Source organism: Salvelinus alpinus, chromosome 31, assembly GCF_045679555.1.
Source record: "Salvelinus alpinus chromosome 31, SLU_Salpinus.1, whole genome shotgun sequence".
Classification (NCBI taxonomy): Eukaryota; Metazoa; Chordata; class Actinopteri; order Salmoniformes; family Salmonidae; genus Salvelinus; species Salvelinus alpinus.
The window spans coordinates 23,552,523-23,570,633 of record NC_092116.1 but is presented as its reverse complement, the minus strand read 5'-3'; the positions used below and the strand labels follow the sequence as shown (position 1 = coordinate 23,570,633).

The 18,111-nt window shown below is 50.7% G+C and overlaps 1 protein-coding gene across 5 annotated transcripts in view; it reads left to right on the top strand.

Moving 5' to 3' along the window:
* The window catches only part of LOC139561801 (dynactin subunit 1-like), a 45,548-nt gene that overhangs the window by 9,436 nt on the left and 18,001 nt on the right, over positions 1–18,111 (top strand). For 4 of the 5 annotated variants that reach the window (XM_071379091.1, XM_071379090.1, XM_071379089.1 and 1 more), the window contains 14 exons: positions 346–369; positions 815–895; positions 1,060–1,176; positions 1,532–1,736; positions 2,449–2,527; positions 2,888–3,047; positions 14,441–14,545; positions 14,880–15,071; positions 15,536–15,652; positions 15,867–16,019; positions 16,120–16,286; positions 16,536–16,704; positions 16,933–17,001; positions 17,685–17,806. In XM_071379091.1, coding sequence (XP_071235192.1) covers positions 346–369; positions 815–895; positions 1,060–1,176; positions 1,532–1,736; positions 2,449–2,527; positions 2,888–3,047; positions 14,441–14,545; positions 14,880–15,071; positions 15,536–15,652; positions 15,867–16,019; positions 16,120–16,286; positions 16,536–16,704; positions 16,933–17,001; positions 17,685–17,806 — 1,760 coding nt within the window. The remainder of the gene's footprint in view (positions 1–345; positions 370–814; positions 896–1,059; positions 1,177–1,531; positions 1,737–2,448; positions 2,528–2,887; positions 3,048–14,440; positions 14,546–14,879; positions 15,072–15,535; positions 15,653–15,866; positions 16,020–16,119; positions 16,287–16,535; positions 16,705–16,932; positions 17,002–17,684; positions 17,807–18,111) is intronic. The other variant, XM_071379088.1, reaches the window with a different exon arrangement.

Here is an 18,111-nt window from a genome sequence, read left to right as displayed (position 1 = left end):
TACTGGCACATTGAACCATGTCGCGCGCCGTAGTTTAAGAACTCTGTGGGTAGTGCTAAAAACAATGATGTCATATCTGAATTCCTCCATCTTTATGGACCGTCGGCCGTTGATGGCTACAACATTCAAACTAGCAGTAGTAGTTTGAAGGGTAACAACAAAAGCTGGTGCACATTATTCTAAACGTATCATTCTATTTGTTGTATTGATTCAGTCAGTTTATTGTGATTATGGCTTTTTGTCCGCATCGCCCAGCTCCACCATGATATCACCTCCATCCATTGTGTTTCCTTCATTCGTTGTCTTTTGACTGTTGTGTTCCATCCATGTTGTCGTTGTAAACAGGCTGAGCCTCCTGCATCAAAGCAGGTAGGGTAACAGTATCTGAACGCATGCTTATCTGGTCTGGGCATGTTGTTTGACTAACAAACCTAGGTTGCCCCAAATGGCACCCTATTCCCTATATAGTGCACTGCTTAATAGGGAATACGGTGCCATTTGGGACGTATCCAGAGATCATAGGGTGCTACTCCTCAGCCTCACTACCACTGCACTTCACCTGCATGCCAACAGAGGGCAGAGTTTCTTTGGTTTAATATTACTGAGTAAAGGAGTTTACTCCAGACACGGTTCTTGGTGGTGGGAACATGTCTTGGAGCTTTTGAGGTGTTTTTTTGGAATGTGGGTTCTAACGTCTCTGGTTGATTTGAGATGTCCACTATCCCCTCTCTCAGTGCCCCCCCCCCCCCCCCCCCTTTCTCTCTGTCTTCCCTGATGTGTTCACCTTCACACCTTAACCTCTCTGTGTTCCCAGGAGGAAGAGTCTCTGCGTGGCCAGGTGAAGGACCTAGAGGAGAAGCTGGAGACCCTGAAGATGAAGCGGGCGGAGGACAAGGTCTTTGTCTTTATTACCTTGTTATTATATTATGTACAGCACGTTGACTGGCTGTCTCTGTATGAATTGTGCTATACAATATAAAGACATCTAAAGTTGATTATTTTTTATAAATATGTAATAACTTGTATTCTTATTTATTCATATTTACAATGATTATTCAGGTCAAGCTGAAGGAGCTGGAGAAACACAAGATTCAGCTGGAGCAGCTCCAGGAGTGGAAGACCAAGATGCAGGAGCAGCAGACTGACCTGCAGAAACAACTCAAAGAGGCCAAGAAGGTACAGTACACACCAGAAACGTGAATGATTAACCTCTATGGTAGTCACCTTTTTGAAATGAGTACAGAACCTTCACGCTTCTTAAGGGGTTTCTGTCCACTTCTCTTATTAAATCAGAGTACTTGGCAAGACTTCAAGTAACAAACCGGTAGTCATTAACCTAAGATAATTAAAAGGTAATCCCTTATGTAATGTTGTACCAGGTATGGGAGTCTGTTGTCAGGTACCTAGTTTTAGCTTTGGTTAGATTGACATTGCTAATGACATCCACTCTTGTCATTCTGGATTTTTCGCGTATTTCGTCTGACTCTGTTCACACACAAATGTGAGATTTACACTAATGTTCCTCTCTCAGGACGCCCGGGAGGCATTGGAGGCCAAGGACCGCTATATGGAGGAGATGGCAGACACGGCGGACGCCATCGAGATGGCCACCCTGGACAAGGAGATGGCCGAGGAGCGGTCCGAAAGCCTGCAGGTGGAGGTGGAGTCGCTGAAGGAGAAGGTGGAGGAACTCACCATGGACCTAGAGATCATTAAACACGAGGTTGAGGAGAAAGGTTAGAGGTCACTAGTAGTGAGTTGCTATAAAAGGCTGCTCTATTTATGGTATCTCATCCCATACAGAGGGTCAAAGATCATACCCCCAAAACATGCTAACCCTGTTATTGTAATAGTGAGAGGTTAGCATGTCTGGTTAGCATGTCTTGGGTGTATGATCTTTGACACTCATCATTATTCACGATTCATTCAGGTTTATCTGTGATGGTAGCATCCACATTAATGTAGCAGTGTTCAGAAACATTCTTATGATAAAACTGACTCCAATGACACAATACATTATTTACCATTCATTTCTATTGGACTCAAAATAAATTGAAATGCAACCATAACGACATGTAGATGCATCCAACAAGTTTGTATAGTCACAAGCTTGATGTAGTCATTCTGTGCTAGGAATATGGGACCAAATACTAAACTTTTGACTACATTATTTATCATCTTTAGGGGTGTCAATCATTTTGGCCCCTACCTATTTATTGAGAAAAATATATATTGTAAAACAAAATATTTTTGCATACACTATAGGTCAGTATTTAAATGATTTATTTTATACAGTCATAATTGTTCATTTTTATCAAGGGTGTCAATCATTTCGGATCCCACTGTCTTTATATAAAAAATAAAATACCAATCATATATTTGACAAGGACTTCAGTATTGCTTGGCAAAGTTGAAACGAAACCTAACCTAACTCTGTTGCTTCTCCAGGTTCTGATGGAGCTGCCTCTAGTTACCACGTAAAGCAGCTGGAGGAGCAGAACAGCAGGCTGAAAGATGCTCTGGTCAGGTGCGTGTACTTAAAACCATAACACCTTTTTTTTAATTTTTTTTTTTAAGATGTTTCAGTTTTGACCAAACTGTCTCATCCGTTACCTGATGTTTCATTGAGATCTAGTGCCCCATATGGGTACACTGGGGTGTCTCTTCCCTTCAGGATTTGTTCAAAATGATTTGTCTGTCACTTTTTGGGGCAGTTTCCTGGACACAAATGAAGCCTAGTCCTGGACTAAAAAGCCTGCTCAGTGGAGAATCTCCATTAGAAATGGTTTCTAGTGCAGGACTGCACTTAATCTGGGTCTGGGAAACCAGCCTTAAACATTTCCCTTTAGTTTGATCTCTAACAGAACTATTTGTTCCCCTCCCTCAGGATGCGTGACCTGTCGTCGTCTGAGAAGCAGGAGCATGTGAAGCTGCAGAAGCAGATGGAGAAGAAGAATGGAGAGCTGGAGACTCTGAGGACCCAGAAGGAGAAACTACAGGAGGAGATGAAGCAGGCTGAGGCCACCATCGATGAGCTGAAGGAGCAGGTCAGTCAGCCAGGCCACCATCGATGAGTTGAAGGAGCAGGTCAGTTAGCCAGGCCACCATCGATGAGCTGAAGGAGCAGGTCAGTCAGCCAGGCCATCATCGATGAGCTGAAGGAGCAGGTCAGTTAGCCAGGCCACCATCGATGAGCTGAAGGAGCAGGTCAGTCAGCCAGGCCATCATCGATGAGCTGAAGAAGGTCAGTCAACCAGTCTGTCAGCCAGTCAGTTATTCAGTCAGCTGGGGGGGGGGTTTAGATTACCATCAACAGGCTCAAAGAATAAGTCAACAAGTTGGTTAGTCAGCCAGTCAGGCCACCATCAATGAGCTCAAATAGCAGGTCAGGCAGTCAGTCAGTTAACCAGACAGCCAGCCAGGACATTATCAACAAGCTAAAAGAACAGGTCGGTCGGGTCAGTGAGTCAGCCAGTCAACTAGGTTACCATCAACAAGCTCAAAGAACAATGCCACTCCGACAGGCCACCATCATTGAGCTCAAAGTACAGGTCAGTCAACCAGTCAGTTAGCCAACGAGTCAGCCAGGCCACTATCAACGAGCTCAAAGAACAAGTCAGTCAGCCAGTCAGTCATTCAGCCAGTCAGTGAACAGGTCAGTCAACCATAGTGTCAGTCAGCCAGTCCGTCAGTCAGCCAACCAGTCAGCCAGGCCACCATTAATGAGCTCAAAGAACAGGTCAGCCAACCAGACAGTCGGTTAGTCAGTCAGTCAGTGACCTCAAAGAACATGTCAGTTGGTCGTTCTGCCAGTCAGTCGGCCCACCATGGATGAGCTCAGTGAACAGGTTAGTCAGTCAGCCCACCATGGATGACCTCAGTGAACAGGTTAGCCAGTCAGTCAGCCCACCATGGATGAGCTCAGTGAACAGGTTAGCCAGTCAGTCAGCCCACCATGGATGAGCTCAGTGAACAGGTTAGTCAGTCAGCCCACCATGGATGAGCTCAGTGAACAGGTTAGTCAGTCGGCCCACCATGGATGAGCTCAGTGAACAGGTTAGCTAGTCAGTCGGCCCATCATGGATGAGCTCAGTGAACAGGTTAGCCAGTCGGCCCACCATGGATGAGCTCAGTGAACAGGTTAGTCAGTCGGCCCACCATGGATGAGCTCAGTGAACAGGTTAGCTAGTCAGTCGGCCCATCATGGATGAGCTCAGTGAACAGGTTAGCCAGTCGGCCCACCATGGATGAGCTCAGTGAACAGGTTAGTCAGTCATCCCATCATGGATGAGCTCAGTGAACAGGTTAGCCAGTCAGTCGGCCCACCATGGATGAGCTCAGTGAACAGGTTAGTCAGTCATCCCATCATGGATGAGCTCAGTGAACAGGTTAGCTAGTCAGTCGGCCCACCATGGATGAGCTCAGTGAACAGGTTAGTCAGTCATCCCACCATGGATGAGCTCAGTGAACAGGTTAGTCAGTCATCCCATCATGGATGAGCTCAGTGAACAGGTTAGCTAGTCAGTCATCCCACCATGGATGAGCTCAGTGAACAGGTTAGTCAGTCATCCCATCATGGATGAGCTCAGTGAACAGGTTAGCTAGTCAGTCGGCCCACCATGGATGAGCTCAGTGAACAGGTTAGTCAGTCATCCCACCATGGATGAGCTCAGTGAACAGGTTAGTCAGTCATCCCATCATGGATGAGCTCAGTGAACAGGTTAGCCAGTCAGTCGGCCCACCATGGATGAGCTCAGTGAACAGGTTAGCCAGTCGGCCCACCATGGATGAGCTCAGTGAACAGGTTAGTCAGTCGGCCCACCATGGATGAGCTCAGTGAACAGGTTAGTCAGTCGGCCCACCATGGATGAGCTCAGTGAACAGGTTAGTCAGTCGGCCCACCATGGATGAGCTCAGTGAACAGTTTAGTCAGTCGGCCCACCATGGATGAGCTCAGTGAACAGGTTAGTCAGTCGGCCCACCATGGATGAGCTCAGTGAACAGGTTAGTCAGTCGGCCCACCATGGATGAGCTCAGTGAACAGGTTAGTCAGTCGGCCCACCATGGATGAGCTCAGTGAACAGGTTAGTCAGTCGGCCCACCATGGATGAGCTCAGTGAACAGGTTAGTCAGTCGGCCCACCATGGATGAGCTCAGTGAACAGGTTAGTCAGTCGGCCCACCATGGATGAGCTCAGTGAACAGGTTAGCCAGTCGGCCCACCATGGATGAGCTCAATGAACAGGTTAGTCAGTCGGCCCACCATGGATGAGCTCAGTGAACAGGTTAGCCAGTCGGCCCACCATGGATGAGCTCAGTGAACAGGTTAGTCAGTCATCCCATCATGGATGAGCTCAGTGAACAGGTTAGTCAGTCATCCCATCATGGATGAGCTCAGTGAACAGGTTAGTCAGTCATCCCATCATGGATGAGCTCGGTGAACAGGTTAGCCAGTCAGTCATCCCATCATGGATGAGCTCAGTGAACAGGTTAGTCAGTCATCCCATCATGGATGAGCTCGGTGAACAGGTTAGTCAGTCGGCCCACCATGGATGAGCTCAGTGAACAGGTTAGCCAGTCAGTCGGCCCACCATGGATGAGCTCAGTGAACAGGTTAGCCAGTCAGTCGGCCCACCATGGATGAGCTCAGTGAACAGGTTAGCCAGTCAGTCGGCCCACCATGGATGAGCTCAGTGAACAGGTTAGCCAGTCGGCCCACCATGGATGAGCTCAGTGAACAGGTTAGCCAGTCGGCCCACCATGGATGAGCTCAGTGAACAGGTTAGTCAGTCGGCCCACCATGGATGAGCTCAGTGAACAGGTTAGTCAGTCGGCCCACCATGGATGAGCTCAGTGAACAGGTTAGTCAGTCGGCCCATCATGGATGAGCTCAGTGAACAGGTTAGTCAGTCGGCCCACCATGGATGAGCTCAGTGAACAGGTTAGCTAGTCAGTCTGCCCACCATGGATGAGCTCGGTGAACAGGTTAGCCAGTCAGTCGGCCCACCATGGATGAGCTCGGTGAACAGGTTAGCCAGTCAGTCAGCCCACCATGGATGAGCTCAGTGAACAGGTTAGTCAGTCGGCCCACCATGGATGAGCTCGGTGAACAGGTTAGCTAGTCAGTCGGCCCATCATGGATGAGATCAGTGAACAGGTTAGTCAGTCAGCCCACCATGGATGAGCTCAGTGAACAGGTTAGCCAGTCAGTCGGCCCATCATGAATGAGCTCTGTGAACAGGTTAGCTAGTCAGTCAGCCCACCATGGATGAGCTCAGTGAACAGGTTAGCCAGTCAGTCGGCCCACCATGGATGAGCTCAGTGAACAGGTTAGTCAGTCGGCCCATCATGGATGAGCTCAGTGAACAGGTTAGTCAGTCGGCCCACCATGGATGAGCTCAGTGAACAGGTTAGCCAGTCGGCCCACCATGGATGAGCTCAGTGAACAGGTTAGCCAGTCGGCCCATCATGGATGAGCTCAGTGAACAGGTTAGTCAGTCGGCCCACCATGGATGAGCTCAGTGAACAGGTTAGCCAGTCGGCCCACCATGGATGAGCTCAGTGAACAGGTTAGTCAGTCGGCCCACCATGGATGAGCTCAGTGAACAGGTTAGCCAGTCGGCCCACCATGGATGAGCTCAGTGAACAGGTTAGTCAGTCGGCCCACCATGGATGAGCTCAGTGAACAGGTTAGCTAGTCAGTCGGCCCACCATGGATGAGCTCGGTGAACAGGTTAGCTAGTCAGTCGGCCCACCATGGATGAGCTCGGTGAACAGGTTAGCCAGTCAGTCAGCCCACCATGGATGAGCTCAGTGAACAGGTTAGTCAGTCGGCCCACCATGGATGAGCTCGGTGAACAGGTTAGCTAGTCAGTCGGCCCATCATGGATGAGCTCAGTGAACAGGTTAGTCAGTCAGCCCACCATGGATGAGCTCAGTGAACAGGTTAGCCAGTCAGTCGGCCCATCATGAATGAGCTCTGTGAACAGGTTAGCTAGTCAGTCAGCCCACCATGGATGAGCTCAGTGAACAGGTTAGCCAGTCAGTCGGCCCACCATGGATGAGCTCAGTGAACAGGTTAGTCAGTCGGCCCATCATGGATGAGCTCAGTGAACAGGTTAGTCAGTCGGCCCACCATGGATGAGCTCAGTGAACAGGTTAGCCAGTCGGCCCACCATGGATGAGCTCAGTGAACAGGTTAGCCAGTCGGCCCATCATGGATGAGCTCAGTGAACAGGTTAGTCAGTCGGCCCACCATGGATGAGCTCAGTGAACAGGTTAGCCAGTCGGCCCACCATGGATGAGCTCAGTGAACAGGTTAGTCAGTCGGCCCATCATGGATGAGCTCAGTGAACAGGTTAGTCAGTCGGCCCACCATGGATGAGCTCAGTGAACAGGTTAGCCAGTCGGCCCACCATGGATGAGCTCAATGAACAGGTTAGCCAGTCGGCCCATCATGGATGAGCTCAGTGAACAGGTTAGTCAGTCGGCTCACCATGGATGAGCGCAGTGAACAGGTTAGTCAGTCGGCCCACCATGGATGAGCTCAGTGAACAGGTTAGCCAGTCAGTCGGCCCACCATGGATGAGCTCAGTGAACAGGTTAGCCAGTCAGTCGGCCCACCATGGATGAGCTCAGTGAACAGGTTAGCCAGTCAGTCGGCCCACCATGGATGAGCTCAGTGAACAGGTTAGCCAGTCAGTCGGCCCACCATGGATGAGCTCAGTGAACAGGTTAGTCAGTCGGCCCACCATGGATGAGCTCAGTGAACAGGTTAGTCAGTCGGCCCACCATGGATGAGCTCAGTGAACAGGTTAGCCAGTCAGTCGGCCCACCATGGATGAGCTCAGTGAACAGGTTAGTCAGTCATCCCATCATGGATGAGCTCAGTGAACAGTTTAGTCAGTCGGCCCACCATGGATGAGCTCAGTGAACAGGTTAGCCAGTCAGTCGGCCCACCATGGATGAGCTCAGTGAACAGGTTAGCCAGTCAGTCGGCCCACCATGGATGAGCTCAGTGAACAGGTTAGTCAGTCGGCCCACCATGGATGAGCTCAGTGAACAGGTTAGTCAGTCGGCCCACCATGGATGAGCTCAGTGAACAGGTTAGTCAGTCGGCCCATCATGGATGAGCTCAGTGAACAGGTTAGTCAGTCATCCCATCATGGATGAGCTCAGTGAACAGGTTAGTCAGTCAGCCCATCATGGATGAGCTCAGTGAACAGGTTAGCCAGTCAGTCGGCCCACCATGGATGAGCTCAGTGAACAGGTTAGTCAGTCGGCCCACCATGGATGAGCTCAGTGAACAGGTTAGCTAGTCAGTCAGCCCACCATGGATGAGCTCAGTGAACAGGTTAGTCAGTCGGCCCACCATGGATGAGCTCAGTGAACAGGTTAGTCAGTCGGCCCATCATGGATGAGCTCAGTGAACAGGTTAGTCAGTCGGCCCACCATGGATGAGCTCAGTGAACAGGTTAGTCAGTCGGCCCACCATGGATGAGCTCAGTGAACAGGTTAGTCAGTCGGCCCACCATGGATGAGCTCAGTGAACAGGTTAGTCAGTCGGCCCACCATGGATGAGCTCAGTGAACAGGTTAGTCAGTCGGCCCACCATGGATGAGCTCAGTGAACAGGTTAGCCAGTCAGTCGGCCCACCATGGATGAGCTCAGTGAACAGGTTAGCCAGTCAGTCGGCCCATCATGGATGAGCTCAGTGAACAGGTTAGTCAGTCGGCCCACCATGGATGAGCTCAGTGAACAGGTTAGTCAGTCGGCCCACCATGGATGAGCTCAGTGAACAGGTTAGTCAGTCGGCCCACCATGGATGAGCTCAGTGAACAGGTTAGTCAGTCGGCCCACCATGGATGAGCTCAGTGAACAGGTTAGTCAGTCGGCCCACCATGGATGAGCTCAGTGAACAGGTTAGCCAGTCAGTCGGCCCACCATGGATGAGCTCAGTGAACAGGTTAGCCAGTCGGCCCACCATGGATGAGCTCAGTGAACAGGTTAGCCAGTCAGTCGGCCCACCATGGATGAGCTCAGTGAACAGGTTAGCCAGTCGGCCCACCATGGATGAGCTCAGTGAACAGGTTAGCCAGTCAGTCGGCCCACCATGGATGAGCTCAGTGAACAGGTTAGCCAGTCGGCCCACCATGGATGAGCTCAGTGAACAGGTTAGCCAGTCGGCCCACCATGGATGAGCTCAGTGAACAGGTTAGTCAGTCGGCCCACCATGGATGAGCTCAGTGAACAGGTTAGTCAGTCGGCCCACCATGGATGAGCTCAGTGAACAGGTTAGTCAGTCGGCCCATCATGGATGAGCTCAGTGAACAGGTTAGTCAGTCGGCCCACCATGGATGAGCTCAGTGAACAGGTTAGCTAGTCAGTCTGCCCACCATGGATGAGCTCGGTGAACAGGTTAGCCAGTCAGTCGGCCCACCATGGATGAGCTCGGTGAACAGGTTAGCCAGTCAGTCAGCCCACCATGGATGAGCTCAGTGAACAGGTTAGTCAGTCGGCCCACCATGGATGAGCTCGGTGAACAGGTTAGCTAGTCAGTCGGCCCATCATGGATGAGATCAGTGAACAGGTTAGTCAGTCAGCCCACCATGGATGAGCTCAGTGAACAGGTTAGCCAGTCAGTCGGCCCATCATGAATGAGCTCTGTGAACAGGTTAGCTAGTCAGTCAGCCCACCATGGATGAGCTCAGTGAACAGGTTAGCCAGTCAGTCGGCCCACCATGGATGAGCTCAGTGAACAGGTTAGTCAGTCGGCCCATCATGGATGAGCTCAGTGAACAGGTTAGTCAGTCGGCCCACCATGGATGAGCTCAGTGAACAGGTTAGCCAGTCGGCCCACCATGGATGAGCTCAGTGAACAGGTTAGCCAGTCGGCCCATCATGGATGAGCTCAGTGAACAGGTTAGTCAGTCGGCCCACCATGGATGAGCTCAGTGAACAGGTTAGCCAGTCGGCCCACCATGGATGAGCTCAGTGAACAGGTTAGTCAGTCGGCCCACCATGGATGAGCTCAGTGAACAGGTTAGCCAGTCGGCCCACCATGGATGAGCTCAGTGAACAGGTTAGTCAGTCGGCCCACCATGGATGAGCTCAGTGAACAGGTTAGCTAGTCAGTCGGCCCACCATGGATGAGCTCGGTGAACAGGTTAGCTAGTCAGTCGGCCCACCATGGATGAGCTCGGTGAACAGGTTAGCCAGTCAGTCAGCCCACCATGGATGAGCTCAGTGAACAGGTTAGTCAGTCGGCCCACCATGGATGAGCTCGGTGAACAGGTTAGCTAGTCAGTCGGCCCATCATGGATGAGCTCAGTGAACAGGTTAGTCAGTCAGCCCACCATGGATGAGCTCAGTGAACAGGTTAGCCAGTCAGTCGGCCCATCATGAATGAGCTCTGTGAACAGGTTAGCTAGTCAGTCAGCCCACCATGGATGAGCTCAGTGAACAGGTTAGCCAGTCAGTCGGCCCACCATGGATGAGCTCAGTGAACAGGTTAGTCAGTCGGCCCATCATGGATGAGCTCAGTGAACAGGTTAGTCAGTCGGCCCACCATGGATGAGCTCAGTGAACAGGTTAGCCAGTCGGCCCACCATGGATGAGCTCAGTGAACAGGTTAGCCAGTCGGCCCATCATGGATGAGCTCAGTGAACAGGTTAGTCAGTCGGCCCACCATGGATGAGCTCAGTGAACAGGTTAGCCAGTCGGCCCACCATGGATGAGCTCAGTGAACAGGTTAGTCAGTCGGCCCATCATGGATGAGCTCAGTGAACAGGTTAGTCAGTCGGCCCACCATGGATGAGCTCAGTGAACAGGTTAGCCAGTCGGCCCACCATGGATGAGCTCAATGAACAGGTTAGCCAGTCGGCCCATCATGGATGAGCTCAGTGAACAGGTTAGTCAGTCGGCTCACCATGGATGAGCGCAGTGAACAGGTTAGTCAGTCGGCCCACCATGGATGAGCTCAGTGAACAGGTTAGCCAGTCAGTCGGCCCACCATGGATGAGCTCAGTGAACAGGTTAGCCAGTCAGTCGGCCCACCATGGATGAGCTCAGTGAACAGGTTAGCCAGTCAGTCGGCCCACCATGGATGAGCTCAGTGAACAGGTTAGCCAGTCAGTCGGCCCACCATGGATGAGCTCAGTGAACAGGTTAGTCAGTCGGCCCACCATGGATGAGCTCAGTGAACAGGTTAGTCAGTCGGCCCACCATGGATGAGCTCAGTGAACAGGTTAGCCAGTCAGTCGGCCCACCATGGATGAGCTCAGTGAACAGGTTAGTCAGTCATCCCATCATGGATGAGCTCAGTGAACAGTTTAGTCAGTCGGCCCACCATGGATGAGCTCAGTGAACAGGTTAGCCAGTCAGTCGGCCCACCATGGATGAGCTCAGTGAACAGGTTAGCCAGTCAGTCGGCCCACCATGGATGAGCTCAGTGAACAGGTTAGTCAGTCGGCCCACCATGGATGAGCTCAGTGAACAGGTTAGTCAGTCGGCCCACCATGGATGAGCTCAGTGAACAGGTTAGTCAGTCGGCCCATCATGGATGAGCTCAGTGAACAGGTTAGTCAGTCATCCCATCATGGATGAGCTCAGTGAACAGGTTAGTCAGTCAGCCCATCATGGATGAGCTCAGTGAACAGGTTAGCCAGTCAGTCGGCCCACCATGGATGAGCTCAGTGAACAGGTTAGTCAGTCGGCCCACCATGGATGAGCTCAGTGAACAGGTTAGCTAGTCAGTCAGCCCACCATGGATGAGCTCAGTGAACAGGTTAGTCAGTCGGCCCACCATGGATGAGCTCAGTGAACAGGTTAGTCAGTCGGCCCATCATGGATGAGCTCAGTGAACAGGTTAGTCAGTCGGCCCACCATGGATGAGCTCAGTGAACAGGTTAGTCAGTCGGCCCACCATGGATGAGCTCAGTGAACAGGTTAGTCAGTCGGCCCACCATGGATGAGCTCAGTGAACAGGTTAGTCAGTCGGCCCACCATGGATGAGCTCAGTGAACAGGTTAGTCAGTCGGCCCACCATGGATGAGCTCAGTGAACAGGTTAGCCAGTCAGTCGGCCCACCATGGATGAGCTCAGTGAACAGGTTAGCCAGTCAGTCGGCCCATCATGGATGAGCTCAGTGAACAGGTTAGTCAGTCGGCCCACCATGGATGAGCTCAGTGAACAGGTTAGTCAGTCGGCCCACCATGGATGAGCTCAGTGAACAGGTTAGTCAGTCGGCCCACCATGGATGAGCTCAGTGAACAGGTTAGTCAGTCGGCCCACCCTGGATGAGCTCAGTGAACAGGTTAGTCAGTCGGCCCACCATGGATGAGCTCAGTGAACAGGTTAGCCAGTCAGTCGGCCCACCATGGATGAGCTCAGTGAACAGGTTAGCCAGTCGGCCCACCATGGATGAGCTCAGTGAACAGGTTAGCCAGTCAGTCGGCCCACCATGGATGAGCTCAGTGAACAGGTTAGCCAGTCGGCCCACCATGGATGAGCTCAGTGAACAGGTTAGTCAGTCAGCCCACCATGGATGAGCTCAGTGAACAGGTTAGTCAGTCGGCCCACCATGGATGAGCTCAGTGAACAGGTTAGTCAGTCAGTCAGCCCACCATGGATGAGCTCGGTGAACAGGTTAGCTAGTCAGTCGGCCCACCATGGATGAGCTCAGTGAACAGGTTAGCCAGTCAGTCGGCCCACCATGGATGAGCTCAGTGAACAGGTTAGCCAGTCATCCCACCATGGATGAGCTCAGTGAACAGGTTAGTCAGTCAGCCCACCATGGATGAGCTCAGTGAACAGGTTAGTCAGTCGGCCCACCATGGATGAGCTCAGTGAACAGGTTAGTCAGTCGGCCCACCATGGATGAGCTCAGTGAACAGGTTAGCCAGTCGGCCCACCATGGATGAGCTCAGTGAACAGGTTAGTCAGTCGGCCCACCATGGATGAGCTCAGTGAACAGGTTAGTCAGTCGGCCCACCATGGATGAGCTCAGTGAACAGGTTAGTCAGTCGGCCCACCATGGATGAGCTCAGTGAACAGGTTAGTCAGTCGGCCCATCATGGATGAGCTCAGTGAACAGGTTAGCTAGTCAGTCGGCCCACCATGGATGAGCTCAGTGAACAGGTTAGCTAGTCAGTCGGCCCACCATGGATGAGCTCAGTGAACAGGTTAGTCAGTCATCCCATCATGGATGAGCTCAGTGAACAGGTTAGCCAGTCAGTCGGCCCACCATGGATGAGCTCAGTGAACAGGTTAGCCAGTCAGTCGGCCCACCATGGATGAGCTCAGTGAACAGGTTAGTCAGTCGGCCCACCATGGATGAGCTCAGTGAACAGGTTAGTCAGTCGGCCCACCATGGATGAGCTCAGTGAACAGGTTAGTCAGTCGGCCCACCATGGATGAGCTCAGTGAACAGGTTAGCCAGTTGCTCATATAGAGCAGGGGTCTTCAACTTTTTGAACAGGAACCCCCTCCCTGGCATATCGGCGACCCAGGAACGCCCCCCCCCCCCCCCCCCTGGCAAACTAGTGACCCAGGGACCATCATACTTTAGCAAAAAAATGACATTTCATGTCTCATCAGGTGAATGATAATGGCAAGGAGAAGTAATCAACATTTTTAAATGAATAGTTTTGGTAGATTGTTTTTCATTATTTTCACCTGCCCACATTATTATTTACATTTTAGTCATTTAGCATTTTAGTCATTTAGCGGACGCTCATATCCAGAGGGACATTTTTATATTATTTCCCCGTGGGAATCGTACCCACATGCCTGGCGTTGCAAGCGCCATGCACTACCAACTGAGCCACACGGGATCTAATTGGACAAGGAAGTGTAAACTCTTAACATAGCCTATTAGCTAAAAAGGTAGCTCCAAACACATTTTTGCTAAGAGCAACTGTTTAGCTGACCAAGAAGGATAGTGATGGAGTGCTGCATCAGATGCCCTGACCTCAACCCAATTGAGATGGTTTGGGATGAGTTGGACCGCAGAGGCCAGGAAAGGCAGCCAACAAGTGCTCAGCATATGTGGGAACTCCTTCAAGACTGTTGCAAAAGCATTCCTCATGAAGCTGGTTGAGCAAATGCCAAGTGTTCAAAGCTGTCAAGGCAAAGTGTGGCTACTTTGAAGAATCTAAAATCTGTTTTGATTTAACACTTTTTTTTGTTCTCTACATTATTCCATATGTGTTATTTCCTAGTTTTGATGTCGTCACTATTATTCTACAATGTGGAAAATAAAGAAAAACCCTTGAATGAGTAGGTGTGTCCAACATTTTGACTGGTACTGTGTGTCCTAGGTGGATGGTGTTAGGGTTAAACTGTGTTATATGTGTCCTAGGTGGATGGTGTTAGGGTTAAACTGTGTTATATGTGTCCTAGGTGGATGGTGTTAGGGTTAAACTGTGTTATATGTGTCCTAGGTGGATGCTGCTCTCGGGGCAGAGGAGATGGTAGAGACTCTAACTGAGAGGAATCTGGACCTGGAGGAGAAAGTCAGAGAGCTGAGAGAGACAGTCACTGACCTGGTGAGTTCAATCAACAATACCCCTGTCAACCCTGTTACCATAATGTCAACTTTGATATCCATGTCAATTCCGTTACTTTGTATGCTTTGAGTAGTCAGTGATTTGTTGAGTCAACTCTGTTAGTATGTTTTGAAAAACCAACTCTGTGTCAACTGTTTGCCCTTCATGTGGGTCCACGACATTGGCAAGGAGACTGTTTTAGAGACGGAGAGACACCGTTTGTGTTTGAACCCTATCTGTGCATGACTTTATATCTAAACCCCTGTCCACTCATCACTACACAACTATAGCTGCTCTGACCCTTAACCCGTCAACCCTGACCTCTCCCCTCCAGGAAGCGATCAACGAGATGAATGACGAGCTTCAGGAGAACAGCCGAGAGACAGAGATGGAGCTGAGGGAGCAGTTGGACCTGAACGGGGCCAGGGTGAGAGAGGCCCAGAAGAGAGTGGAGGCTGCTCAGGAGACTGTAGCAGACTATCAGCAGACCATCAACAAGTACCGCCAGCTCACTGCCAGCCTGCAGGTATGTACCGCCAGCTCACTGCCAGCCTGTAGGTATGTGCCGCCAGCTCACTGCCAGCCTGCAGGTATGTACCGCCAGCTCACTGCCAGCCTGTAGGTATGTACCGCCAGCTCACTGCCAGCCTGCAGGTATGTACCGCCAGCTCACTGCCAGCCTGTAGGTATGTACCGCCAGCTCACTGCCAGCCTGCAGGTATGTGCCGCCAACCTGCAGGTATGGTTGGAAATCACAACTTCAGAGGAGTGTCAAAGAACATGCAATCAAAAGAATGACACTGAAAAACACTAACAAGCATGTTTAGTAGTTAAAACAATGAAAAGGTGAACTTGTTTGTCACACTTTGGAGTTAAGAACTTCCTGAACACATTCCTTTTCAGCAAAATGGGTAAGTTGTTAGGTGACAGTGGTTTCTTTTGGTTGTTTGTATCTAAAGTGTGTGTGTGTGTGTGTGTGTGTGTGTCTAGGATGCCAACAAGGAACTGACCAGTGCTCAGAATGCCAACGCAGAGCAGGTCCAGCAGCCACCAGCTGAGCTGTTTGACTTCAAGATCAAGTTTGCTGAGACCAAGGCCTACGCCAAGGTAAGGAACACAGAGCAGCAGGTTCTGGTGAAGACCCAGCTTGGGGTCCAACTGTCCCATTCACACTTTGGGAGCATCATACCAGTCTGCAGATGTGCTTTTTGTTCCCAGAGAAACATGCATTGCATTTTAGTGTTAAATGTACAGGTGTGTGCTGTTATTGCAGATAAATAATGTGTGTCCTGTGTGTGTGTGTGTGTGTGTGTGTCTCCAGGCCATAGAGATGGAGCTGAGGAAGATGGAGGTGGGCCAGGCCAACAGACAGGTGTCTCTCCTCACATCCTTCATGCCCGACTCCTTCCTGCGTCACGGAGGAGACCACGACTGTATCCTGGTGCTGCTGCTCATACCAAGACTCATCTGCAAGGTACAGGGAGAGAGGGGAACAGTAACAGGTTCAACATTTGACGAGGAGTGTGTCTGCTTGTTTTTCAAGATGCCAAATGTATGTTCCCCCCTCCCTCTAGGCTGAGTTGATCAGTAAGCAGGCCCAGGAGAAGTTTGATCTGAACGGTAACCCCGTGGAGAGGACTGGGGTGAAGATGAGAGGACCACCTGGAGAACAGCTCAGCTTCGCCTCAGGACTGGTCTACTCTCTCACCCTGCTGCAGGCCACGCTGCACAAATACCAACAGTAAGGCCAAGTGTGTCTGTCTCTCTCTGCCACTACCTGATAGGAAGGAAAACCATGAAGGAGTTATCTTTTAGATTCTGTATCACTTTCTGTCTTAATTAGGAAGAGTAAGTGTACTGTAAATCTGACATACTATCTTTCGAAAGTAACATAGGGTACCAGCTCATTCGACAGTCTGCTTTCTCTCGTCTGTGGCTGTTGTCAGAGTAGTGTCATTTACTTCATCCATCAAATATTCTCTCCCCCTAGAGCTCTGAACTGCTGCAGTGTGCAGGTGTATACGCAGATGGGGACTCTCTACTCAGAGATGAGTGTCCATGAGCGTTCCCTAGACTTCTTCATTGACCTGCTGCACAAAGACCAGCTGGATGAGACTGTACACGTGGAGCCTCTCACCAAGGCCATCAAGTACTACCAGGCTAGTACCACGCACGGATTCACACACACACTCTTCATATGCACTCGATGGCACACCTGACGGAGAGACGAAAACACTTGACCACACGCTATACTCTCGACAGTGCCGACTCTGTCAACTCAACACTGATGAAACACATTATCAAGCCTCATCAATTTTGTTAAGAATAAATAAAACTCCAGATTGTGTGAGGCCTTGATTGACGTACCGATCTGTTTTATGTTGCAGCAACTATACAGCATCCACCTAGCTGAGCAGACTGAAGACTGCACCGTGCAGCTGGCTGATCACATCAAGGTAAAACTGTCTTGTACTGAAGAAAGTAAACCTCTCTAGGCCCTGTTAAGGTCTTTCCTTTCCTCCCTTCCTTGAGGTAATCAAGATTTCTAACAGGCCCCTAGTCTTTTCTAAGTTCAGTAACAAACATGGTCTAACTAAACTCAATTTGACGTTTTGATCTCTGACCTCTAGGTCATTCAGAGTGTGTTGGATTGTATGGGGGCTGAGGGCCTTCCTACACTACTGACTGTCGCTCTCGCCCTCTGTGTGTGTCGCTCTCGCCCTCTGTGTGTGTCGCTCTCTCGCCCTCTGTGTGTGTCGCTCTCGCCCTCTGTGTGTGTCGCTCTCGCCCTCTGTGTGTGTCGCTCTCGCCCTCTGTGTGTGTCGCTCTCGCCCTCTGTGTGTGTCGCTCTCGCCCTCTGTGTGTGTCGCTCTCGCCCTCTGTGTGTGTCGCTCTCGCCCTCTGTGTGTGTCGCTCTCGCCCTCTGTGTGTGTCGCTCTCGCCCTCTGTGTGTGTCGCTCTCTCGCCCTCTGTGTGTGTCGCTCTCTCGCCCTCTGTGTGTGTCGCTCTCTCGCCCTCTGTGTGTGTCGCTCTCTCGCCCTCTGTGTGTGTCGCTCTCGCCCTCTGTGTGTGTCGCTCTCTCGTTCTGTGTGTCGTTCTCTCTCTCTCTGTGTCTCTATCTGTGTTTGTCCGTGTGTAGTTCATCCAGAGTGCGTTGGACTGTATCGGTGCTGAGGTGGTGCGTCTCAGGGCTTTCCTTCAGCCGGGACAGGAGGGGCTGGCTCTGAACATCCTTCTGAAGGACCTGGACACCACGTGCAGGTCTGATATAACTATATTTAATAATATTATTTCCATGTACGGTACCGGTCAAAAGTTTAGAAAATAGTAAAAATAAAGAACAACCCTTGAATGAGTAGTTGTGTCTAAACATTTGACTGGTACTGTATAAATCAAATCAAATCAAATTTTATTAGTCACATACACATGGTTAGCAGATGTTAATGCGAGTGTAGCGAAATGCTTGTGCTTCTAGTTCCGACAATGCAGTAATAACCAACAAGTAATCTAACCTAACAATTCCACAACTACTACCTTACACACACACACACAAGTGTAAAGGGATA